Source organism: Theileria equi, chromosome 3 (assembly GCF_000342415.1).
Source record: "Theileria equi strain WA chromosome 3, complete sequence".
NCBI classification, from domain to species: Eukaryota; Apicomplexa; class Aconoidasida; order Piroplasmida; family Theileriidae; genus Theileria; species Theileria equi.
Window position 1 is genome coordinate 385,228 of NC_021367.1, and position 25,336 is coordinate 410,563.

At 42.4% G+C, this 25,336-nt stretch overlaps 13 protein-coding genes across 13 annotated transcripts, besides 1 other annotated feature; 7 read left to right on the plus strand and 6 right to left on the minus strand.

Annotated features, from left to right (window-relative positions):
* Positions 1-62: 62 nt before the first annotated feature.
* Positions 63-1,436, plus strand: BEWA_002020 (hypothetical protein; the record flags this gene model as incomplete). The annotated part of the gene is made up of 1 exon (XM_004830404.1): positions 63-1,436. The coding sequence occupies one exon, from the start codon at positions 63-65 to the stop codon at positions 1,434-1,436; it is 1,374 nt and encodes a 457-aa protein (XP_004830461.1).
* Positions 1,437-1,618: 182 nt separating this feature from the next.
* On the minus strand, positions 1,619-1,864 carry BEWA_002030 (hypothetical protein; the record flags this gene model as incomplete). Its single annotated transcript, XM_004830405.1, has 1 exon — positions 1,619-1,864. One exon carries the CDS (start codon positions 1,862-1,864, stop codon positions 1,619-1,621), a length of 246 nt encoding a protein of 81 aa, XP_004830462.1.
* Positions 1,865-2,510: 646 nt separating this feature from the next.
* Positions 2,511-3,559, plus strand: BEWA_002040 (hypothetical protein; the record flags this gene model as incomplete). The annotated part of the gene is made up of 4 exons (XM_004830406.1): positions 2,511-2,546; positions 2,645-2,721; positions 2,847-3,017; positions 3,103-3,559. 4 exons carry the CDS (start codon positions 2,511-2,513, stop codon positions 3,557-3,559), a joined length of 741 nt encoding a protein of 246 aa, XP_004830463.1.
* A 662-nt stretch (positions 3,560-4,221) lies between these two features.
* On the plus strand, positions 4,222-5,394 carry BEWA_002050 (hypothetical protein; the record flags this gene model as incomplete). Its single annotated transcript, XM_004830407.1, has 1 exon — positions 4,222-5,394. One exon carries the CDS (start codon positions 4,222-4,224, stop codon positions 5,392-5,394), a length of 1,173 nt encoding a protein of 390 aa, XP_004830464.1.
* A 405-nt stretch (positions 5,395-5,799) lies between these two features.
* BEWA_002060 (hypothetical protein) lies at positions 5,800-7,224 on the plus strand (the record flags this gene model as incomplete). Its single annotated transcript, XM_004830408.1, has 1 exon — positions 5,800-7,224. The coding sequence occupies one exon, from the start codon at positions 5,800-5,802 to the stop codon at positions 7,222-7,224; it is 1,425 nt and encodes a 474-aa protein (XP_004830465.1).
* A 1,304-nt stretch (positions 7,225-8,528) lies between these two features.
* BEWA_002070 (hypothetical protein) lies at positions 8,529-10,889 on the plus strand (the record flags this gene model as incomplete). The annotated part of the gene is made up of 1 exon (XM_004830409.1): positions 8,529-10,889. The coding sequence occupies one exon, from the start codon at positions 8,529-8,531 to the stop codon at positions 10,887-10,889; it is 2,361 nt and encodes a 786-aa protein (XP_004830466.1).
* Positions 9,207-9,257: a sequence feature (GA-rich).
* Positions 10,890-11,342: 453 nt separating the features above from the next.
* On the minus strand, positions 11,343-11,993 carry BEWA_002080 (hypothetical protein; the record flags this gene model as incomplete). Its single annotated transcript, XM_004830410.1, has 2 exons — positions 11,343-11,708; positions 11,946-11,993. 2 exons carry the CDS (start codon positions 11,991-11,993, stop codon positions 11,343-11,345), a joined length of 414 nt encoding a protein of 137 aa, XP_004830467.1.
* Positions 11,994-12,729: 736 nt separating this feature from the next.
* On the minus strand, positions 12,730-14,779 carry BEWA_002090 (hypothetical protein; the record flags this gene model as incomplete). Its single annotated transcript, XM_004830411.1, has 2 exons — positions 12,730-13,172; positions 13,222-14,779. The coding sequence occupies 2 exons, from the start codon at positions 14,777-14,779 to the stop codon at positions 12,730-12,732; spliced, it is 2,001 nt and encodes a 666-aa protein (XP_004830468.1).
* Positions 14,780-16,908: 2,129 nt separating this feature from the next.
* Positions 16,909-18,522, plus strand: BEWA_002100 (ENTH domain-containing protein; the record flags this gene model as incomplete). The annotated part of the gene is made up of 1 exon (XM_004830412.1): positions 16,909-18,522. The coding sequence occupies one exon, from the start codon at positions 16,909-16,911 to the stop codon at positions 18,520-18,522; it is 1,614 nt and encodes a 537-aa protein (XP_004830469.1).
* A 62-nt stretch (positions 18,523-18,584) lies between these two features.
* BEWA_002110 (hypothetical protein) lies at positions 18,585-21,368 on the minus strand (the record flags this gene model as incomplete). Its single annotated transcript, XM_004830413.1, has 1 exon — positions 18,585-21,368. The coding sequence occupies one exon, from the start codon at positions 21,366-21,368 to the stop codon at positions 18,585-18,587; it is 2,784 nt and encodes a 927-aa protein (XP_004830470.1).
* Positions 21,369-21,603: 235 nt separating this feature from the next.
* Positions 21,604-22,221, minus strand: BEWA_002120 (signal peptide-containing protein; the record flags this gene model as incomplete). Its single annotated transcript, XM_004830414.1, has 1 exon — positions 21,604-22,221. One exon carries the CDS (start codon positions 22,219-22,221, stop codon positions 21,604-21,606), a length of 618 nt encoding a protein of 205 aa, XP_004830471.1.
* Positions 22,222-22,605: 384 nt separating this feature from the next.
* Positions 22,606-24,006, minus strand: BEWA_002130 (hypothetical protein; the record flags this gene model as incomplete). Its single annotated transcript, XM_004830415.1, has 1 exon — positions 22,606-24,006. The coding sequence occupies one exon, from the start codon at positions 24,004-24,006 to the stop codon at positions 22,606-22,608; it is 1,401 nt and encodes a 466-aa protein (XP_004830472.1).
* A 717-nt stretch (positions 24,007-24,723) lies between these two features.
* On the plus strand, positions 24,724-25,063 carry BEWA_002140 (hypothetical protein; the record flags this gene model as incomplete). Its single annotated transcript, XM_004830416.1, has 2 exons — positions 24,724-24,780; positions 24,893-25,063. The coding sequence occupies 2 exons, from the start codon at positions 24,724-24,726 to the stop codon at positions 25,061-25,063; spliced, it is 228 nt and encodes a 75-aa protein (XP_004830473.1).
* Between the last annotated feature and the right edge of the window lie 273 nt (positions 25,064-25,336).

Genomic DNA, 25,336 nt, shown 5'->3' on the forward strand with positions numbered 1-25,336 from the left:
CGGTAGAGCAGATACTAAAAATTCGCTACCGCATGAAATTCGTGTAAACAAACCGAGGAAGAATGACTGAAGGCGTTACCATCAACATTGGCTATCAGCCTGCTACAAGTGCCAAGGGAAGGAATTACTCATATGGACCTGTTGAAGTCATCGAGATAGATGATCAAGAGGAAGTAAAGGGGTACAAGAAATGCGTCCACAGGACACGTGACCACGCAAAAATCAAGACCATAAATAACAAGTGGAAGAGACTAGAGGGGTTTGAAGATGAACTTGACAAGCACGATTTAATCGTCGTTTACTTTTGGAAAAGGGATAGTGAACATTCAAGACCCTTGATGATAAAACTTGGGGAGAGCTACTATGTGACTGTAAACGCCGTAGATTGGACCAAAGAAGATCTCCATCCCGCCATTCTCCAGAATTCTCTCGACAAGGAAAACTGTAGGTGGAACAAGCTCCATGTAGCAGACATTGGTCATAATCCCCGTGCAAATACATCCTACAATTGTCCCGCATGCAACGGCTCCATTAAAACTCTGCTGGAGTACGACTGCACTTACGCATCCAAATACAATTACGTAACCTATACTCACATTTCGCCCACAGGATTTGCGACTGTTCGGAACGGTGAAGTCACGATATTTTCTCCCGATGATAACGTAAAGAATATTCACATATACTGGTATTCCATTGCAGGAAATTCTACTCCTCTGCTCTTTTACTACATGTCACAAGAGTCCAACAGCTGGTTCGTAAGATACCATGGAGATCTCTTTTGGACATATTTTGACCATCCAAGACTCTCTTCAAGAGAATTCCCAGGAAAGATAGCCAAGGCACTCGAGAATCACTCCATTCCAAAAGTAGAAATTAGAGCATCACTATACGGAGCGTATTCTCCTACAGGAACGGCGCTGGAATTTGACGTTGGCGAGAGCCAAGTTCCAGGATCGGAGTACTATCGGTTTAAACACACCATGAGCCCAGAAGGGACGTTTAAGGTAAAGCAGGTTGTCCACAAGGGTGAGAAACTAGAGGACATAAAGTCCTTTGATCCTCTACTCAGCGTCTCTGCATACTACTACGGAAATGATCCCATGGATATCTCCAACCTTTTAATGGTTGAACTAGAAAAGCAGAGTGACAAAGAAAAGAAGTACGTCTATTTTAGCAAGCCAGTTCTTGCGGCATGTGATTGGAGGAAGGACGAAAGGTCCACTTTTCTCAGTGCGGAACAGCTAAAGGAGAAGCTTGACAAAGTCAGAGCCATACGCATTTCCGATTTAAACAACAGGGGAGTGGAATCTAGTGGTGGCCATTCTTCTTCACTTCACATTGGAGCCATAATTGGGGGAGTTGTTGGAGCCCTGGTAGCACTTTTAGTTCTTGGATTCATCATACGCAAGGTAATGGCAATGCTCAGATATCTATAGTTGTTCACCATGCCCACTAGCACTCGGGGATTCCTCCCCTGTAAATGTTTGCCCTTGTGCATGTAGACTCTATAAGCGCAATTTCATCACGCCTATCATTTTCATAGCATCATTCTAGCATTAGACTCCATTCAGAATCTTCCATTGACCTCATTCCATAGTGATATACTACCTCATCCATCCTATTCTAGAGACTCCCTTTGGTCGCCCACTACTCCACCGACAGTACCAAGTGTACTAGATCCAGAAGCAGCTTTAATAAGAATAGAAGACTTGTCACTAGAAGTATCTTCTTTAGGAGCAGATTCTTCAGTCTTGTCTTCAAGTTTAGCTTCTTGAGCAGCTTGTCCACCAGCTACAAGGGAGTTTTCACAGTTTTGGCCGGGGAAGCCTGAGCAGGGATCTCCGCGATTAGGAACTGATGACATTCTCCTAGTTCCCTATCTTCTCAGAAGTGGTAGACTTTTTTATGAAAAGTAGGAGGAGAAGCCATGACAAACTACATTAACCTTGTTCATTCCAAATAGCTGTGGAATAGAGTAGATAAGTCAATGCTTAGCATATCATAGTCGCAAGGCTTCTATCCTGCTGTTATTGCATTATAGAAGTCGATGAGAGAATCTCACAATGGTAACTCATTCATCTGAGGATGAATTCGCATCACTCTTCCGCTCGTTACACTCATTCCATAGTGATACTCCATAGACACCATCCATTCCTCTTGACCAATTTCCACCAGTTTTGCACTGGAATTCTTGAGGTTTAGGGATGCCACAGCATGAAAAAGCTCACTTTGCCATAAACGACCCATTAATGACCATTAAGGAGACCCGAATGGGACATTTGCCCGTTCTCTTCATGAGTCCCTTGGAGACCCTGATGGCAACCTTTAGTCCCTCCAGATACTTCAGGGTCCTCTTCTTCCACAGGCTAAGTAGGTGCTACATTAAGACACCCATGGAGCCCATTACTGAGGGTATAGCCAGTAGGAAGAGTGCGGAGCCGGAACTGCTGGTGTTGGCACCATACTCTTCTTCCTTCAGTACACATTTTCTAGAGATTCACAGGATCAAAATGCCAAGGACAAGCGGCTTTACGGAGGCTGAATTGGTGAGTTTCAGGTCTTTTAGAGCCAATTTAACGGGCTCTGCTTCTTTTCGTCTACAATGGCCGTATTTTGGAAAAATCTTCACCTAAAACTTGTACAGGCAGCGTTCGAGTGGTCAAAGAACCAGAAAAGGGTGGAAAAACCGCAATATCGCAAGGGTTACGGCTCCAGGAGGAGGTGAGTCTCTCTGTCCCTTTTATTTCCTCTGAAATGCTCTCATAAGTTCCCAAAAGCTCAAGATCTGCAAAACACACTAATCTCTATCGCCTTACCAACTATCACACAAATATACCCATTCATAGGTCATTTAGTGAGACGTCGCAAAGTGACTCGGATTCCTCCGCGGATTACGCGGCAATTAGGGGCTCCAGGCACAGGCATGAAAGGGGAAGTAGACGCTATAGGTCAAGATCTAGGAGCGGAGGCCATATGAGGTCGAAAACTCGCAGGAGACGGTCCCGTTCTTCCTCCAGGTATTTTACATTGACGGCACAAGAGACTGCATTTGCATTTTAGGAGTCATGAACGAGATTATAGAAACCGCTATTCATCCTCTAGGAGCAGTTCCAGAGGCTCTCGTTCGAGGGGTCATAGACTTTTTTCCAGGTACCGTAGTACATCTTCCTCCACTCCAAGGGACCCTTATAATCCGCTAAAACTCGCCCACAGGATGGATAGAGGGAATGTGCGTGGTAGGAGGCAAGGAAATAGTGACAGGGATCGCCGTTCTCCAGAAAGAAGCCAAGATGAGAGATACACAGAATCGCATGTTGAGAAGGATGACGGTAAATGGAAACATGATTTATACGAGAGCGATGGCGAGAGAGCAGCATATGAAGCAGATTTGAGGGCTCAAAAGCAGAACACAGGATACGTTGTTGATACCAGAAAAGGTGCCTGGCGCTCTAGAGCTGGAGGCGTCTACCTATCCCCAAAGGAGGAGGTTGATGAAGATTTGTATGAGAATCGCAAGAGAAGTAGCGGTAGGTCATCTCCCAGTTATGGCCGAGATTGAGTGTATTATAGAATGAATGTAGTTTTTACTATGGAAAATTGTGGGTAGGAACTTGCTATTTTAAACGTGAGTCTAATGCTTCTTGATTGAGGGATGCACATGGCAGCTTTACATCTACGAGTGGAGATTTTATACGAGGAGCTTCATTGCTGGAATACTTACGTGGTACTGGGCATTTATTCCAATAGCATCCGTATGGGCTGAATACTTGACTGTATTTTATACTGGAGACGATGTAATTTATTTTGTTTCAAGTAGGAAGGTTGTCATCAGCGTCTTGGAAAAGTCTTAGGTTTATTCACGTTGTGGGCGACTCATGAATTATCATAGTCCTTGTATGATTCACACCAACTAAAATTAATCAAGAATGTATGCAAACCCGACTCTGTTTTGCCCACAACGCTCTGGATTTAGGCTTCTTCATTCATCCATTCTTCTCTCTTCTCCCCCTCTACTCATGGATTTCTCCGGACTGAATGGCTAAAAGAAGAGTCTCTTGGAACCATCTAATAGCCTTATTTTTTAATGATCACAGTGGAGATTATGGGAAACTCAGGCATGAAGGAAGAATGAGTAATGCATGTGTAAGAAGAAGCCCTGAGTCATCTGGGGTATGTATGAAATTCCTTCCACACATTATTAAACATTTGTAACATGGGAGAATGAGGATTCTTTATACACTCTTTGCAATATTAGTAGTTAGGGTCGGAATTTGTGGAGGTAATAATGGTGCCAAAGAAGCATTAAAGGGCGCAGAGAAACAGAATCCTCCGAAACCTACACACCCAGCAAGTTCATTGACTTCCAAAGCAGATGGGTCACTGTTCGATCTTGAAGAAGGAGAAGAAGGTGGATTTAAGGTTCTTAAACTGACTCCTAAAACTGGTAAGGTAACTGAGCTCAAGTATGATGGTAAGGATGTATGGTCTGGCAAAGCGACGTTAGGTAAATCTTCAAACCTGGTGGAGGCCCTGATATACTTTGATGAGAATGCTCCGGCATTAGCTATAATTTCCACTGATAAGAATTCAAAGGTCTATAGATACCATGATGGTAAGCAATGGAAGGATTCCAAAGAGGAAGAACATAAGAAGCTACTTGATGCTCTAAAGAAGAAGTATCAACCCATAGAATCTCAGAAACCAGGGGTAATGGAGGATCCAAAGACTTTGGATTTGGCAACACCGAACTCATCGTCATATAGATCATTTGGAACGAATATTAACGGAGTCCCTGCCAGAGTCTATGTAGTTACATCTGGTGTTGATATTACCAAGGTTAAACACGGAGATAAAGTTGTATGGAGTGCTAAAAATGGAGAGTCTTGTTTCTACTGTGCACTCCTTTTGAGGGAAAATGCACCAACTATGACACTCATTAGAATTAAGGGACAAAAGCTTTCTCAAGTACTCGTCGAGAATGATGGCAGCCAATGGAAACTGTCTTCTGGTAATGTCCAGAATAGAATTGAAACATTGAAACAGGGATCTGTCCAGGTTCAAAAATTATCTCTTGACCTTTCCCTGGTAAAAGATAATGAACACTGCAGGATCATAACTTCCGAAGTAAATGGCCTTAAGACTCGCATTTATACCCTAACTTCCGGCAGAGCCATAGAAAGGATTACAGACGACAATGTACATATTTACAATCTGAATGATGGCTCTATAGGTTACTTCTGTGAATACCATTCCAAAGATAACGTTATATTACTCAGAGTACATACCCAAAAGGACTACAATCTTGCAATGCTTTCTTATAAAAAGGAAGGTGATAAATGGAGGAGCATATCTGGAAGGGACTTCAGTGATAAGCTCGTTCAAATGAGAAAATAGATTCTACATTTTACAAAAATATCACATGTAAATACAAAAGAGTAAATTGTATCCCTTGTAGGGACTGTCCACAATGTAGATTTCAGACATTTGAAAGCTTAATTTTTCAGATTTGGTATTCATAATAAATGGAAAGTATGTACAAGATATCGTATACCATTTTGGAAGTCTAGCTTCTCAGTCTCCAAGAGTCCGAAGAATTACTTCCTCTTTGTCTAAACTTCCTCCTAATCATATTCTTCATTCTTGTACACTAGTAATTTGGCATTCATCCATACTAACCCTTTGCTCACACCAGTCGAGACGTTAATGGAGTAGGATGATGGAAGAATGAATGAATGAGTAGGATAGTATGAAGAACTAGTGGAGGAACTATTAGGAAATGCTACTGAGTAAAGATGTATTATGTCTGGTAATGTTACTATTGACATTAACAACCGTCCTGGAGGTGGAGTCGAAAAAGACGATAAAGGATACTACTATGAAAGTGATGGTGGTGGAATAGTTAATCTGACGAGTGCCTGGTATCCTGAGTTAGAAGGAACTTACAGGAAGTTAACACATACTCCAAAAAATGGGCAGAAGATAAGTACGATTAATAAGGGAGGAACTCCTCAGGAGGGATTTACTGACTTAAGTAGCTATTCAAGTGTCTCAGTATACTACTGGTCAGGGGACAATGGTTTCAGCAAACCTCTTCTAATTCAACTTGGAACAGGAGATAATGAATGCTACACTACCACTAATGGTAATAATTGGGGTAAGGACTCTGGCATAACTAGTGGTAATCTAAGGGAGAAACTTAACAAGCAAAACTGCGGAAAGAACAAGGCTCATGTTGTGGATTTATCTCAAAAGAAGAATAACCATAATTACCAATGTCCAGGTTGTCAGATTCAGAGAATTAACGTATTCTACTCCAGCATCGCCAGTATCATTTCCTCTACACACTCCATCGGTAGATCTATTTCAGTAACTAGTTTCAAGAATTCTGACACTTGGCAACGTGGACTTCCATCTCTAAAGGATGTCAGCACCGTCATGGTCTACTGGAATGGCTATGGTAATACTCCTCTTATAATTGCTCAACAAGCTGGTAAGCAGAGATTTTTCAGAAAGAATAAAGACTATGTAAATTCCTGGATTGAAGTCTCTACCGGTCAAAATGATCTTCCTGATGGAGAAACTCCTACTCTTGCTACTCTTGATTTATCTAGGCCTGCTGGAACATACAATGATGGAGTTGGTAATATAAATGTAACAGTACGAAATGGTTCCATCGGCGATGGTTACTGGAGATACCAGTATTCTCTATGCGGTGGGTTGTTTAAGGTGACCCAAGTTAGTCATAATAATGCTCTGCTTACTGGTGTATCCTCTCAGGACCCTCTTTACAGCATCTCTGCGTATTACTACGCAGACATTTTAGACCTTGAAAAGCTTCTCCTGATTGAACTGAGGTCAAGTGGGAGTTCCAAATATACATACGTGTACTTTCACAGATCATCTAAAGCTGCAGATGAATGGTCAAACTACCCTGAGTCTGGAGGAGAAACTACTAGGCTACAGGGAAATGATCTTACCCAAAAGCTTAAGAAGGAACAATTACCAGATACACGGACTAATCCTTCTTCAACATCTGAATTTAAAGATCATGATTCCATCTCTAATAAGTCTACATCACCAATTGGTCCGGCAATTGGAGGAACTGTATCTGTACTGGTAGCTCTTGTGGCTATGGTCTTGTTGGTAAAGTTTTGGCCAAAGATAAGGACGAGATTCGTTGGAATATGGAATGGTTTTGGTATTCATAAAAAAAGGAAGAATTGAACATGTGAACAGTTTGGGACTTTTGAATCTATGGAGGACTAATCCTATTCCAGTCTTTGTTCAGGCTAAAATAAGTACCTGTATAACCGCCTAGAAATGCCCTAGTGTATATGTTCCTATATCTGTATACTTGCCTAGCTCCCTGACGGTCGCCATTGCTCACTACTTTATAGTTCGCATTCACTCATAATTTTTAGGTCAGATTATTCTGAAAAGTCTTGATGGAGCTGACAATAGGGACGTTATCAGAGCAATTCTTCCCGATGGTTCCATCTACACGAGAATTTTTACAACATGGAGAGATGATGACATCGTTGACGAATATCCCCGTCTATAAGAATCAAACGATTCCATGGGAACAATTGATGAATTTATGAAGAAAACAACTGATTTGGTCCACTTGAAACTTTCGAGGGCAACTTTTGACATTGAGCTTTCGCATCAGCGCACCAATAATCTCGTGCATGTGACATCCACAACTTTAATGTGACCATCAATTTCCCAGGAAAATTCAGAAATAAGGCGATATGCAAGTCTTGTATCCACTCACTACTCTCTTTGGCCTGAAATACGATTTTATGTAACTATTGGTGTAGTAAAGTACAATGGACACATTGTGGACGACAAAATTGAAGGACTAGTGAGTAGAGAAGTCATCTGGAAATGGGATGTATAATCAAAATTTCACTATAATATCGAGGTATAATGATGGTATGAGTGTGGAGGATAAATATAACTTTGCGTATGATGGTGAAGTTGAACTGGAGTAGGTTCAAATGGCATGAGCTTTAAAAGTGCATTACGGGTACATTAACCGTTGTGATCTTCAGATAAGACATTGGTGCGACTGTAAAATGTCTAGAGTCTCTCAAAGAGAAACATCTGGAAGGATGAATAACAAAGGGTAATTTACCCACCTGTTAAAGAAGCACCAGTCACTCATTTATCCCTAGGAATTCCAGAAGAGGGGATTTTAAGAGTAGAAGAATAACGTGTTTAAATTGTTGTTGCCAAGTACTATCGTGAATGATCTGCAAATAGGTCTAGAGACTCTGTCTGCCCGCTATAAAGTTGCAGGCTAAATTGTACCTGCTATACGAGATGTTAACATGGGATCAAGATCTATTAAAGTTGGTTATCACGAGATGATCTCATTTTTCTTCTTCCTTGGCCATTCAATGGGGTCCTTAAGGAATGAATGGATATTCCCTTCTCTATACTCTAAACGTCATGGAAGAGGACTAAGGAGGGAAGATGCTCTAGGATATTTAAAATGCCAAGGTTGAGGCCTATGGTTGGATCTGATGCGGTTTTTACCATTGTGCATTGCTACCTTGCTCATCATATGCACAGTCTTCTATTTAACTAGACGAAACTCTGGCATTGGTAAAGCTGAAATTAGTGATGATATAGCTGGAAATGTTCGGGGAAAGTCATCTGGGAAGGAGGATAAAGAACATTGCGGGAAACCTGTGGAGACTAGATCAAATATCAAGGGTCGGCAAGGTCAACCGGGACGCAATTCTCAGGGACCAGAGACTGTACAATCTTCACATTTAGCTCAACAGGCTACACTTGAAGATCCTCTGGTACTTGCCGAAGTTTCTTACTCATCCCCTTTTGATGAAGGATCGATAGGTGGCCATGTAGATGTCCCATCTCAGGCATCTCCTGAAGAACCATCTACTAATGAGTTTAATAAGAACGAACCAGAGTCCAGGGAACCTAAAGAGGAAGCCTCTACAGAAGTTCCTCGAGACCTGCCAGAGCATATCCCAGAACATCAAGAGTTTGAAGATGAGGATGAGGACCCAGAATTTAATGACTATGATGGCTGGGATGGGCCTTCGCCTCAAGAGCATGAAGATGATCTAGACCCAGAATCAGACGGACTTGTAATTGAAGACGAAGAAGATCCAGAGGAAGTTTATGAGGATGATAATCATAAAAGTGTTCCTGAGACTCCCAAAGAGCCTAATTATGAAGAAAGACCAGAGGATGAAGACGAAGAAGATGAGGAAGAACTAGGAGAATTTGAAGAGTATGTACCAGAGACTAAAGTAGAAGAGGCAGAGCCAGATGATAAAGTAGACTCTGAACCAGTACTTGAAATCCCTTACACTGAAGTCTCAGTTTATTACTCCAGTAATGACCAACATGAGAATGGATCAGAAAAGGAGTTTGGAGATTTAGAATCCTCAGAGTCTTCTCAGGAGGTAACTACTCCATCAACTCGAGATGCAGAAGAGCCAGAAGAACCTACTCCTGTAGCTGACTACAGGTCCAAGGTAGACTCTTCACTCTTTACTGTTTTGGACTCTTTTGAGGACAATGTTAAGGTTCTCAAACTCCTGGCTAGGGACGGGGCTGTTGCCAAGAGGGTGAAGTATGATGGAGAGGAGATATGGTCCGGAGTGAGAAGATTTTCAACATTTCTCTGTTCTTCTGCTCTCTTGTATTTTGATGGAGACAGGCCCACTCTTGCCGTTATAAAAACAAATGGTTTATGTAATACTGAACCCACTGTCTATAGATACCATGATGGTACTAAATGGCAGAGTCATGATGCGTATTGGCATAAAAATGAACTTGAGGCTTTAAAGAAAAAATGTAAACCTACTACTCCCATTACTCTAGATCTCTCTAAGGATGCAGACAAGTCAAAGTTAGAGATTAGAGAACTTTTAAGTCGTGGAGTGTCTGTCAAAGAACATTTCCCGAATAGGGGCCATCACATCTCTTCCGTTCTTGATGCTGGAGCTACTGTTTGGAAATCTTCTGGAGATGAGAAGTGCCTATTGGCTGAGTGTTATACTAAGGGTGGTCTAAAACTTCTTTACCTGGAAATTGATAGTGGCTCTGGACTAAACCGAGAGTGCTTTGAGAAAGTAGGTGAAACCTGGAAGGAGATTACGGAGGATGATTTTAATGCTAGGTCTGTGACAATGATTGGAGAGTCTAGACACGCTACTTCTCTAAACATTGCTCATCCCAATAGACTACTATGCAAATCATTCGACTACACCATTGCTGCTAACACTGTCCAACTCATAGTTCCCAAGAAGGGTGTTTCTGTATCCAAGCTTGTAAATGGCACTGAAGAGATCTACACTCTTTCCTCTGGAGAAACATTACAATATGTAGATGCATATCTCAACAAGGATGGTAAAGCAGAGCTAGTGTTTATTACCCTCAGAACTTTATCTGGAGTCTCACGAAAAAGTTATGTAAAGGATGGGAACGGTTGGACTGTCTGTAATAATACTGATGCCAAGATGAAGAATTTAAGGGATCCTGCAGAATGGATCTCAAACTTTGAAGTTGACATATCTCTTGATAAGGATACTAATGAATGTAGCATATTTGAAGTAGATCTTCTTGGTATTACCACCAAGCATTTCTTTCCTAAACCTGGCTATCATGCCAAGAAAGTAAAGGATGGAAATAGAGACCTTTGGACTACTATGGATCGTTCTAATCGTTGTCTTTTTTGCCTTATTTATAAACATGGAGCTGTAGAGTTAATGGAGTTAACTGTAGCGGAGAATGGTTCAAGGGGATGTATATTATTTGAAAAACTAAATTGTGCATGGAAGAGCATTGCTGAGAAGGATTTCAATGACAAGTTTTATAAGATGGGACCATATGCTCCTCAACCTAGTTAACAATCGCAGAACTATTGTACAATATGACTATTTAAAGATCACTCATTATTCATCCTGTGGATGGATAGACTAATCAGTAATGCAGTAAGAATATGTAATTGTGTTTGGTGAGAAATACACTTTGAAAGATGGTGCGAAGTTATCTAAAGATATCAATTCTGGAACTTTCACTCACTCAAGGCTTCCAAATTCCCATCATGTTTTGTTGCATCTGTAATGGCAATTGAGAACCACCAAATTTCTGAAAATCACACATCCACAAAGTTTTACAAGTCGTACAAGCGTATGGATCGATGGATTATCTTGTTTTATGTAGCGGAGATTTTCCTAATTTGCTCCAGCGCTGCAATATCTGTCTTTTACGTCACAAAATTTTTTAAAAGGCAGTGTATACTCTGAGTGTGTGCTCAGAATTATTCAACTTGTACATTTAACATTTGTAAATATTAAGAGCTAGCAGCTATAAATACGATTGTCATCCTCTGAATATACAATGGGTGCATTTTCAGAATTGTGAAGTCCTTGTAAAAGTGCCTTGAAGTCGTTCATTGAAATCTGAGCGTGCTTTTTAAAGGCAATGTACAAGTCCGTCAAGTCTACACCATCTCCTGCGTCCAAATTCTTTAGGCATGTCAAGAGAGTCACTGTATGCTCATCCGAAATTTGGCTTGGAAGAGTTGCAGAATGGAGAGTTGATTGATCCTCTTCGTCTTGATCGAGAGCTGTGCCTCCATAGGGAGTGGTTCCATCCTCATCCATTGGCTCTACATCTTCAATGGTTTGTACATCCTCTAGGGTATGTCCCTGTGGTCTCTCTTCCTATATTAACTTGGTGCTTATTGAGCTCATCTTCTATAACCAAGATCTTGGTGAATATCCCATGTATGCCTATTACTACTGCAAGGGTAAAAGTACTATGTGGGTAGGATATATCCTAATCACAACGGTTAAGGATAGCACAAGTGATATCCATAGCGTCATAAAACATATTAAAAGTAATGGTGGAAAGATAGCCCCTGAACAGCTTGCTGACCAAGGACTGACAGGAAAACTTACCAAGTATATACCAGAAGTCTCTCCAAATGGTGATGGTAAAAATGGCATATTATTCGATCTTTCCTACAAACCTAAAGATGGTACTGGGCGTAGCAATCAAACTACGCACCAATCTAAACTTACTGGTTGACTAATTAATCTGTCCTGGTCTATGTCATTCTACATGCCTCTGGAGAACTGCGGTTTCTTGTTCTGTAGGTTTTGGGGGATCTTCAGACCTTCTAGTAGACTCTTTAGAGGTTGAATTCCCATAGTGAGTTGTGAGAGTTACTTAAAGGAGAAGAGGATTCCAAGGAGTCTTATAAACATCCCATGAGTATCTCTTGCATTATTTAGCCTTTTATTTTCTTTCTCGTTAGATTGAACATGTGACCATGTTGTCTACAGTAGCAGTTTCTCCTTTGCATGTCATTGATATTGTCCTCTCCAATACGTAATTCTCCCTTGTTGACATTTTCGTATTTGCGTCTGAGGAATCCTTCTATGCGAGACATGTGGGTGAGGTCTTCATTCTCCATTTTCACTATCAATGCGCGGCGTGTGGATACCTCGCTACCTTTTTTCAAGGTATCCCAAAAGTTTAGCAACATCTTTTCAGATCGAAAGGTTGCTGATGCTAGTCCCCGTCCACATTGATCTCTTTTAAGATAGAGTCTTTCAGGGGATGCATTGAGGTAATGCAGTCTGTGTTTGACCAGGATTTTGCGGATGTCCAAGTCTAGTGCCTCAAAATCATCCGGTAAAAGTCTCAAAATACGTCCAGTTCATATACTTATAAAAGAGTTTAAAATCGTAATCTGGGATACCTGTTTACTATATAGGTTCTCACAGATGGACCAACTTTACGTATTACAAGACCAACAAGTAAAATGCAAAGTATGACTCCAACTATGGCGCCAGATTTATTAGAGGAATGTTGAACGGATGAAGGGTTTATGGAGAGGTCCTTATCGTCCTTTGGTTGGTTGTCTAAAGTAGTAGATTTTGTTTCAGTTCCTTCCTGTTCTGGAGACTGTTCACCTTTATGACTATTTTCCGATGCTGATTTGGATTGATCATATTCATTCATCAGTTCTTTGAGTTTTGAAGAAAGATCGTTCCCGGAAAGTTGGGAATCCTCATTTAAAATTACCCAACTGGTTGTGTTTCTTCCACTTCTCTTGAAATATGTACGGGTTTTAGTTCCAGTTGATTTTATCAGCTCAACCAGGAGAAGATTAGACGGATCTGCAGGATCTTGGTCAGAGTAGAAGGTTGTCAGTAGAGAACTCTATACCATTCAAAGTAGTTTGACTATGCGTAACTCCCTTAATTTTGAAGGGTTTATTTCCTGATTCAATATGTGTAAAGTTATATCCTGATGAGTCAACTGAGTTGCTCAAAACAGTGAAGTCTAGACTATTCCCATATGGCTGGTATTTACCACTAGCTTTGGAAACATCTATTGTAACGTTTGGAACAGAGTATTTTAAGATAGATTCTTTAATTTTGGAGAAATCAGTGTCACTAGATGGACAATCTACAAGCTCTGTCCACTGTTTATCTCCATAATGTCTACATATCCACCTCTTCTCAGAAGTAGCATATTGGAAGTATATCATGAGAGGATAGTCGGTATTCTGAGTACTGTTGTAGAAAACTTTTAGTATACAAAGTCGCTCATTACTTGTAGGAAGTAGACTTGAACTTATGGGTAGATTCTTTGTGATATTAATTCCTTTTATTGTAAAACTAGTGAATCCATGGGCATGTGAAACCGCATTATAATCCACATAAGTTGTCTTTTTATAGGGAATCTTCCTACTATTACCAGAATCATATATTCCAGATTCACTAGTTGTCTTGGAAAGGTCAATGATAAGGCCTTCAGTAATATCTGCAAGTCTGCTTCTTAAACTGTTTAACATAGAAACCTTTAGTTCAGTAAACTCCTTAATATTGTCTAAGACTTTTTTAATATTTTCATCATTCAATCCGCCACCTGAAATCCTGATAATATCCCATCTAGTATCATATTCATTCCTAGAAATATAATACTCACTTTCAACATATGTTAGATCACCAACAACTTTATATAACGTTAAAACGACTAGAAGTGGATCTCTATAACCACCGAATTCTCCCTCATAGTACACAGTGAACTCTTCTAGGGGCTCATTTGGGAAGCCATAGCCTAAGCTCACCTGCTGAGCGTTTGCATTCCTTAGACCTCTAATGTAGAATGGTTTGACTTTTGGGACATGTTTAACCTTTGTGACTGTACCATTTGTTTGTTCAACTCCTATATCAACCTGGATATCTGTAACTTCCGATATATATGTCTTGTTATTTCCACCGGGTTTATTTTTAAGATCAAACAAGATGTCCCTTCCTCTCCAAAACTTTTTCTTTACTTCATCTGACAGGTCATCATATACAAGTTTGCTATTTTTCTTGATATTATCAAGAATCATCACAATAAAACCTCTATAAAGAATAGTTTCCTTCTTTGTAACAATAGAATCAAAATCTGTGTTTTCATCAATAGGTTCGGCGGTATTAGGGTTTGTGTAATAAAAACATTTGTCAGTAACGTCTATTGATATTGTGAGTAGAACTTCCTTGTTGTTCGTGAAATAAGTGGATACTTTAGTAATGCTTCCTCCTAGTTGATGGAATTGCTTGAGAACTTTGCCTTTATATATTAATTCAGTTCTTCTAAATGGGTCACCAGATCCCCTAGAATATTCATATGCAATATATGGTTTAAAGTTATCGGTATTTTCACTTCCATATATTTTTTCTTGAGGATTTTTCCAGTTTTCTGGATCCATATTCAAAACTTCTCTACCCATATTTTACAAGAAACACTTTACTTTATAAACTATTAAACTTGCAAATTATGGAAATGCTGTCTAAATGTACCGAAAATGTCCCCTTTACAACTAGTCTTGTACATGCATGCTAATGGAGTCCATTGGATTATTCCCCACTCAACATCAAGACAAGAGATTCACTGTTGGCCAAAATTATACACATCTTTTGTAAAATAAACGAGTATCTATATAGGCAAGATTTCATGGGAAGATTACTCCATACTTGGTTATGTGGAGACTCATCCTCCCTTTTTTAGCGTATAGATCTTCCAACAGTTTCCCCTACCATCTCCTACTCAACTCGATGTCATCATGTTATATAGAGGGGATTTTGATAGATAGTCTATAGTCCCATTCATTCTCTATACTATCTTGAGTTAATTCTCTTCTCATTTGTGTCATTATCTCATCCTTTACATGGCTTTAGCGGCTAATTCGTTTTTTGTTCAATCAGATACATTAATCTACCAAATATTCAACATTTTTACAACATGTATCATCTCTCCAAGATAACGCTAGTCCTAGAGTGGAGGAATAATCTCTAAAATGAACCTTGGAGAGTACATCAGACGTACCCTAAATACATGGACTGATCATTCTATTGATGTAGCAAAGAAAGAAATCCAGAAGAAAAGCTGGAAGACATTTTCGAAAGATTCCTTGGAAACCTCGATGTAGAGGAAGAACCTCTGAGAGAGGAAGAGGTGACCATTCAGACTACTGCTGTTGTTCCATCATACAACTCGATGCTTGGCATCTCATAATGGTAACTCATTCATCCGAGGATGAATTCGTATTACTCATCCATTCTTATACAGGCTCCCATACTGCGTATACTCGCCATTTAACCTCTAATAGCTCCACTAATAGAATGAGAGTTGATGCCAGGTATCTCATAATAGACCATTACTCCATCCACCAATGAATACACAGGCTCCTATACTAAAGTACACTCGCAACTTCTCCTCTATTTACTAAGCCCATAGAATAACCATCACCATTCCATTCGTTACACTCATTCCATAGTGATTTACTACCTAGTCTACGACGTCGGTAGGTCATTCTTCCTTCCGTTATACTCCAGTTGGACTGAAATCCAACTCTTCTTCCGGCGACAAGCAACTCATTCGTCTACCAAGGAATACACAGGCTCCCATGGGCTCCTCTATTCGCTACACTCATATAGTCGCCATAGAGCTCCTGTTAGTCGCTCAGGCTGCCTCTGGCTTATGCCATCGACAGCATTACGCTCACTCCGTTCGTATACTCGCCGTAACTCCCTAGTCTCCGACGTCGGTGGGTCACCTGGCCCACTCTGTTCGCCAGTCGTGCTGTACGGTGAGGAATCCTGCCATTCTTTGGGCTCCCAGGGGTCGCCTGTTCGCTATTCCATAGCTCACATTATGCTCACTACTCCGTAGTTTGCGTCCCTCATTCTTCGGGACCGATCCTCCCTCCGGCTAGAGCCTTTGGTTGGATAGTTGCCATTTGGTCGGCAACTCATGCAGGGTGTATGTGTGATGCATACCTCACACACTACATGCCGCCTGCTGTACGCTTGGCAGAGGGAGACATTCTGGATAAATACGCGACTAAAAATATCGAGACTTTGATTGTGATTTGATTGGCCTACTGCGATTTGGTAGAGCCCGAATGTGAGTTTTATGGTTCGAGATTCGTCCGGCGATTTTGCTTTGGGGGCATCGTTGGCCGTTTTTTGAGCGAGAGACGCTTTGTTTGTACATTTTCTGTAGACTTGGGTATTCTCTGGGTGCCCCTTGGCCACGTTTACCCGCGACGGCACATGTGCAGCGCAGCTCCCAACGCCTCTCTGGTTTGGAGCTCTAGAGTCGCGGCTGACTGGGCGACATTTAAACAAGACGCAGGGGATTTGCGTTTCGACCTACACCTTGGCTCGTGCTATCGAGACGGGAGCGCCGACGGACGACCGAGTTGCTCTGGCTGGAGACTGCCGAGCACCGCAGAGATTTAGGGGCACATTTGCCAGGACCATCGCAGCACGGGTCCCAGCGACAGCCTGGGACGATTGATCGCAAACTCTGGACAAAGTACTCGCCAGAATCCTACACTCGCAGCGAACCCAAAACATGCTCCGGAACAAATTAGAGGCGTCCAACGCTGAGAACCAGCACGTCAGGTTAATGAACGTGTCAGAGCTCGAGAAATGCCTCAAGGAAGCTCTGTACACGGACACCGTGGGATGTCCAGAGTCGATTCTCTACGACATTTCCCAGGCGACCTACCACCCGGGATTCCTCGACAGGATCCTCAAGGCCATCTGGAAGTGCATCAACTCCAGAGCATCCAAAGTGCGTCGCATTCAAAAGGGATTATCGCTCCTCCAGTACCTCGTCATCAACGGGTCTGAACGGTGCATCAGCGACATTCTGGTCCATATGGACGACATTAACGCCCTGCACAAGCTCAAATTCTCGCCTGCGAACAGGGAGATTGGCGCTCTCATCAAGGAAAAGGCGGTGAAGCTGACCTCGTTGATTTGCGACACCGAGGCGCTGCATGCAAAGCGCAAGTATACTGCATCAATCCGAGACCGCTTCGTGTCTGTGGGATCAAACAATGGCAAGATGGAGACTGACGTGCTACACAAACCAGTCTACGTTGTTGATGAGGGGAAACCGGCGCCTGCACCCGAGTTTGTGCGCTCCCAAATTGATGTGCCTGATAACCGCGGGTTCCTCTCGAGGCTTTTCAAGGGCAAGCAAAAGCCTGCTGTGGTAAATGTTGGACTTTACGGACTCCCAGACGCTCAAGGAGGCAGGGGCGCCCTTTCAGGCCACAGCAGTGCATACCCCGGTCTCGCTGGATTGGGCGCCAGCTACGGCCAGGGTGGTTACATGCAACAGCAACAACCACAACAGCCAGGCTATGGCCACGCGGATTATAGACCTAGCGACGCCTATTCCCAAGGAGGCTACACCCATTTTAATGATCATTACGGTGCCGACTACAGGCAACCTGACCACAGGAATGTCGCCGACTATCGGCAAGGGGATCACGGGCATGCAAGCGAGTATAGGCAGGACGACTATGGACGAACTCGCTACGTACAGAGCCAAGATAGGCGACAGGTTCATCATGGAGGTTATGGAAATGGTCCAACCCGCAAGTCGTCTTTGGACTCTGGATCGACATTTAAAAAGTATTCGAGTTCCTCTTCTTCCTCATCATCTAGTGACTCTGCTTCTTCATATGATGAGCACATCAAGCATGGCAAGTACGTTTCGCGTGGTAGGCACAAGAGCGGTAATCGGGATAGACGAGTTGAGGAGGACTCTATAAGGGATGACTACGGGGACGTGTTTGATGACTCTCCTGTCTTCCACTCGGCAGGACACCCCCAAAATGATCACTATGTTCATCGACCAGATGAGGGCTACGCAGGCCAGTATGGGCATGGGCACTACTATGGTCAAGACCACCAGTATAGCCAAAATCAGAGTTATCCGCACTATCCTCATGATCACCAGAGCCACCCACAATACGCTCATGACAGTCATCAGTATGATCATGACCACCACTATGGTAGACCAGTGGGTGGACATTATGGTTACGGAGATCCTGGTCACTATGGGAATAAATACCTGGAGCCGCGATATGCGAGTACTCACCAGGATATGCCAAGCGTGCATAGACAGTATCTATCGAGAGCAGATGGGTCGAATCCATTTAATAGAGGATAAATGGTTTATCCACTTAATTTATACATTTTTCATTTATGCGATTAGTACGACCGCGGTGGTGTTTATGCGCGAATTTCTCCTTCTTCCTGTGATGACTGTTCTCGGTCGCGAGGTTTTGAAACGGTTTCAAAGTTGCCATCGTGACTAGAGAGCTGCAACATCTTTTTGACGTATCCGTTATGTCTGGTCATCTTTCTCGGAAAGTGTCCATTGAGTGCGGATGTGCTGTTCCACTCGTTGATTTGTATAATTCTCTTTTTCTTGCTTGGTCTCGGAGTTTCTATTCGTTCCTTGTAGAGTGGAAGGTCGAGCGGCGGTAGCCGCGTTATTGACGAGTGTTCCATATTAACTATAAAGTCTCCCTTTTTGACAAATGATCTGAGCTTTACCCAGTTACCCTGACCTACTGGGTTTTCAGATTTGAATGCGTTGAGGAGCAGGACGTCAGAAGTGACCTTGACGATAGCCTTTGACTCAGAGTCGCAAACTAACACCTCTGAAGTTCCAACAACCTTGAGAATGTATACAATAAAATCTAGGGGTTGTCTTTCCTCTGCATCCATTAGATTCTTTCTAAACTCTGATTTTGAAATGATTTCCAGTGGTTTTAGAGTGTCAACCCAGGCCAATAACTTGTCAATTATTAGCACGTCCACCTCAGAAACGATGGTTTTACCACCCGCGCGTACTATTATCGCTTCATCTTGCAACTCTTGTATCCTTGTAGTTGCCTCAGTTTCAGTAGCATCTTTAGGAGATGCAGCTTCAGAAGTGCCTGGTCCATTATCGTTTCCTTGTAAATTCTTGTTTGACTTGTGAATCCACATGCGAATTGAGGAATTCTTTTTAACGTTTAGCGTAATGTTAACGTATTTCTTGCCCCTAAAAGTCCTCACAATTGCATTGACCCTCTTTAAACGTAGCACATCACCAAATCCAATGTGATATCCCTTTCCGTTAACTGGAGAAAATACCTGGATGGAAAACTCCGTGTCAGAGGTTCCCAGCACACTAGGGTCGATTACCCTGTAGTTTATGATGAATGAGTTTATGTCGTTCAAATAGTTGACTTTGTTCATCATCATTTCGGCAACTACAACATAGAGATCAATCCCTTCCATGTTGCTCGTTATACTAGCGAGACTTTTGTAATTGTTGTCTGTCGTAGGAAAAAAGTCTAGCAGAGATGGGAGATCCGATGACTCTGGAGCTTCTACAGGCTCCGCAGAGACTGCCTGAGTTGTTTCCGGAGATTCCGTCAACTGTTGACCTGTTTCTTTTGCAGCAGACTCCTCTGCTACTGGTTCCTTGCCAACACTTTGAGCTCCGGAAAGATCATTAACCTGTTCAGATGGCAAATCGGCAGACTCCTGCGCTAAAGTGGAGCCAATGCCTTCTACAGTAACCTCTTGCACAGCCGTTGCATCATCTTTAGAATGAGTAGCTTCATTTTGAGGATGAGCATTAGCTGGGATAGATAGACCAAGTTGTTGAGGAGAATCTCCGGGAGCACTATGTTCAGTGCGCATTTCACTAGTAGGATTAATATACTGCATCCTGTTCTCTGGAGAGACCGCTCCTACAGAGCTGCTAGGCGATCCAATGCTATCTGGAGACGACGTTGTTAGTGGCTGAAGGTAGCCACGCTTGGCCTGGAATCCAGCCTTTTGCTTCCTTAAGCTTCTCTTTAGTCCAAACGATCGTGCAATTAGACTTCTAACTCCATTTTTGGCATCAAAATATGAAGTAATGGATGAGTATGCAGAGCCATACGAACCTGTTGACGTTTTGCGTATAGATGATGGTGGAGTAGCTCCATTTTCAATCTCAAAATTGTGAGATCCAACTCCGTCTGCAGAATCAATCCTTTCAACTTGATCCGAAAAATGGACATGCTTTGTACCTTGTCGTTCAGAAGAAGACTCTGAGGCTTGATCAAGATAGTCAGCTCTATTTTCTATAGAGCTATTCTCTGTATGTACATCTTCAAGAATAACATCCTTTCCAACATCACTAGTGACCGTATCATCTCCATCAACGGTTGTTCTAAATCCTATTGAGGTTACTGGTGGACTGCAAATTCTAGGGTCTAGACTGTAGAGGTCGTAGACGCTTGGAATTTTATCTCCGCCTTGTAATTCCAAAGGAGAGTCTGTAACGTCTATGGAGACATGTCTACCTTGTAGTGTATTTATACTATTCACTCCAGATGCCTGCTCAAGTTGGGAATATATGGATTCTACAACCGCACTTCCTGAGCTATTGAATCCGTTTTGTGGAGTGCAAGTGTCCAAGAGTTCGCATGAATTACCGGTCTCAGTTTGATGCTTATCCATTGAACGTTCATCCTGTACAAAAGAAGCATCTTTTGGATGATCCACAAGCGCTGAGTCTTTAGATCCTTCCGCCTCAATAGGGTGGTTGGTTTCCAAATTTGCACTTGTATCAGGATCATTAATTGCTACATCATCCATGAACGAAAGTCCAGAAAATATACTTTGAGGCAATCTCACATCTTTATTTTTTACAAAGTAAGTATTGTAGTACTGGTACGCATAATCGTCGTAATAGTCTTTACTCTCCAGGGGAGGCACTGATGATACAGAGTCCACAAAATTATGATCATCTACGCCAATATGTCCACTATCGATACTTCCCAAAGAGTGAATGGAATCCCTATTTGCACTGCACGATGCATTGCAATCCGTATTTGCTGTGGAGCCTGCATTAAATGCCGAAAAGTCCTTTTCCATATTTGAACTTTGAGTGTTTTGTAAACTTCCTGTGCTTTGCGCCGACTGTGGACTATCTTGTGAATTTGATCTACTGGAGTGCATTGCAACCATTGCCTTTGAGTAAGAATCAATACAGTATTTGTACGCTTCGAATGCTTGCGCATCTGGAGATGTTCTAGCCGATGAAACATAATTTGGAAGATCAGGTGGCCCTAGAGTCTCGGCTAGTCCACATCCTGTAAATTTTGTGATGGATACACATGCACATGCATAAGCATTGTAAGCACAAGGGGTAGATGTGCATTTGTAATTCCAAGTCTAGAATATTCCAGCAAACACAAAGCCTTCATTGAGATAGAGTGGGAGACGATCGTCCTGAGGAACTACTTGAGAAAAGTCTAGATCTTCTCATTTTATCAAGCTTTGCCAAAAAGCTCCTCATTTCCCCAACGGTATACCAACATTCATCTCTTCTCTCAAAACATTTAACGCTAAACCCACTTTTGCTGTGAATTGTTAGGGAAAGAAGAGAGGAGTCCTCTTTGCTATACATACTTGCTCCTGTACATATCTCCTCTCCGTAAGCTTTCCATATTTCTGTCCCACTTTTGACAACTGATGAAACGTAAAAACCATCATTTGGAAAGTATTCATCATACTTTACCTTGTTCCTATCGCTTTCATAAATGTTCATGTTTGTCTTGTCAGGGTTTGCAAGGTCCAGAATGATGGGCTTTTGAGGATTAGATTGAGCGCCTTCATGTCCTACTGAATCTTCAGAAGACAATAGATAAATCCTAGAATGCTCCGGAGAGACTTTTTTAGGTCTAAAAGCGCCCCTTGGCCTTGTATGCACATCTGATCCCTCATCGTCATCCTTATTTCCTCCTCCGCAACAACATGGCCAACCAGCACTGCAGAGTTTAATGGTGGCAAGAATGGGCACTAGAATGAATAACCTCATGTTTATGTCTCTTCTCGGAAGATAAATAGTGAGGAGCTATATGGACAAATGGCGGGTGAGAGGGACAGGCGATGTCACAAGGGGCGATGCTGTCTACAGCGTAAGCCAGAGGCAGCCCTATGGCGACTATACAGAGTATAGGAGCACAGGCGACCGACGGGAGTCTGTATTCAGATTCTTGCGACTACGGCGAACGGAGTAGCATGAGCGACTAACAGGAGCTCTTCCGTCCAGTAGGATTTCTCACTCCCCCGTTGGAATATCCACATCCTACAACCATTATACACTCCTGTCTTCCATAAGCTCTTTTCGGTCTCTATCCATCCAGAGACTCCCTATGGTCGCCATTCCTCCTTCCGCTGTACTCCAGTCATAATGAGAATTCTACAGGTCTTTCTTAATTTCACATTCTGGTATATTCAACTCCTTTACTAGATTATCTAGTACCTTCTTAATGGCACTTTTCTCAGTGTGACCTTTCTTTAGGTCTTCTTCAGTTGCTCTTTTCCATTTGTTGTTACTAATGGAGTCTCTCTTAAACCACTCACCTTCCGCATTTCCATGGTAGATGCGGAGGAGAACAGGCTCTTTTGGAGAACATAGTGGGTAGTAGACTAGCACTTGAGAGACTCTTTCTATCGGAAACTCCTGTCCTTCCAGTGTAAGGGAAGACTTTCCATTCTTGATTCTGCCGAGTACGTCACCATACTCTCTATCGGGAACATGTTGTATGTTCCTGTACCCATCACTATTTCCAGTGGAGTATTCTGATACAGTGATCCTATGCTTCTTGCAGTCTGGTCCACATGAGTAACTTCCATTATCCTTGGAGAGGTTTTCAGCAGTCTTGGATAAATCCACTGCAAAGAGGTTATTGTACTTGCAGTTTTGTTCATCCAGTTTCTCATCTAGATTGTCCGTCTGTATCTCTGAATTAATTTCCCATCTGCCGTCCTTGTTTATAGCATAGAATTCTAAGGCGCCCTTTTCATCTTTCACCAGTTCAAGTTCCAGGATGAGAGGGTGATTGTGCTGAGTATCTCCAGAGCCGTAGTATATCTTGGCACTCTTGTATTCATTCTGTACGATGGACTCCTTGAAACGTATCATGTTTTTCTTGTAAGAGTTCCAAGTTGAGAGAACGTTCATGGGTTTCCCATTATCCAGCTTCTGAGTGAAGGCGACATAACCCTGACAGGGTTTGTCTTTATCTCTATTAACAGTCATTGTGTGAAACTTGGTCTCTGAAGGCTCCTTGTCAACCTTGAAGTCATCTTTGGAGGGGTGTGGAGTGTACTTCTTTCCTTCAGTCTTTTGTAGGCTAATGACCACAGCATTTTCGAAGAGCACTCTTAAGGATTCATAAGACACTGGTTGGACATTTGTCCACTTATTACTGCGTATGCCAGAGGATATGTTTAGAGCCTTGCGGTGGAGGTAAATGTCACCCAGTTCAAGGAATAGGGGACAGATGTTGTCATAGTCGGCTTCCCAGAAGTAGACTTCGACGTACTTGGTCATACCCACGGTAGCCTTATCCAAGCCCTCTTGCAGACTATTGTCATAGTAGACTGACTCAAGGTAGTAACTGTAAGTCGCTCCTACTTCTGGGAGCATGTGCATGTAGATCTTAAATCCAGGGAATTTGGTACCAGCACGAGAGGAAGGGTGGTCCTTCCTAAGGAGACTTACAGAGTTACCCTTGATATCCTTATAGGAACTTATGTCATTGCCAAATGGCTTGTTCTTACTGATATCAAAAACTACAGAGTATTTCTGTCCCATATTATCCACTCACTATTCTATCTATTCCTCTTGACAGATTTATCCCTCACAACTAGCTCACAGTAAAGAGAAGTATCGAAAAAACAAGATGAACAAGTATCAAAACAGTCGCAAGTAGCAGAATCAACACTCACGCCAGAAGAAATAACCAAGGTCTATCAAATCACCAAAGAAAATCTCTAGTGAAGTAGGCACGCCCTACCGCATTGCTCCTTCCAATCGCACGAGCTCACTACGTTCGCCCTAAATTTCCCTCTTCCCAGTAGCCATGATCGTTTTACTCCGCGAGATTCCAAAGGGTCTACTTGGCGGCTGGTGTACCTAGAAGGCTCCCGGGGCCACTGGCGAACGCGCAAACTCTCCGGTCACATTCTCACCCATCTACCCCTTTTAGCGTTACACATTGATGCGTATATATTTATAAATAGTCATAGATAAACAAACTTGTGAAAACGGCGGCGCAGTGCAGAATTGAGAAGGCGTCGGCGAGCGGGTCCTGCGAAGTCTCGATAATGGGCCTTGCGTTGTTCAGGAACCGCTTAATGCTTGAAATTCTCAGCCTCCAGACCTCGTAAGGCGCGTTTACTGGGTTGAGGCCGTCGAGCAGGAGGTTGAGGAGCTCTACGATGTTACTCGTCATGGCCAGTCGATATCTCTTGCCCTAAAACCCAAAAGTTTTTAATTTTAACATTTTGCGTAAAATTTACGCCACAAACAATGAGAAATGAAAAAGTTTACGTCATACTAGAAGACGCCGCGATTACAGACACTCAGGTTAGTCGTGCTGTGAGGATGAGCAAATTTGCCGTCGGCGAACCAACCAGCGAAGAGAGACCCAAACGCTCAGAATTAATTGGATGAGATTTGCCGGATTCTCACAGTTTAGGTCCATGGAGCACATGAAAGTAGCGAATGGAATGCGAACTACGGAGTAGTGAGCATAAGCGAAATGTCACGAAGGATGAGGGACCAGAGCGACCGTAAGGGAGCTCTAGCTAGTGATGTGGATGTACTATGGATGTTGGACGAGCGTATTGAGCCTCTGGATGGAGTCTAGGCTATTAGAGACCGGAAATAGCCTAAATAGGACAGGGGTACCTAGAAGAATGGACATGATAGAAAGATGCTTGAGAGGTACCTGGAAGAATGGGTGAGTAGAGCATAGCGGAATGGAGGAAGAATAAAACTCTAGTTTATATCTATGGACGGGAAAACTATGGCTATTTGCACATGTTTTTACGGTTACGGGTGCCGATAGAGTGACTTTTGGAGAGATGAATAAAGGGTACCTAGAACCAATCCTATATCAAGATTTGAACTGGCATTATAA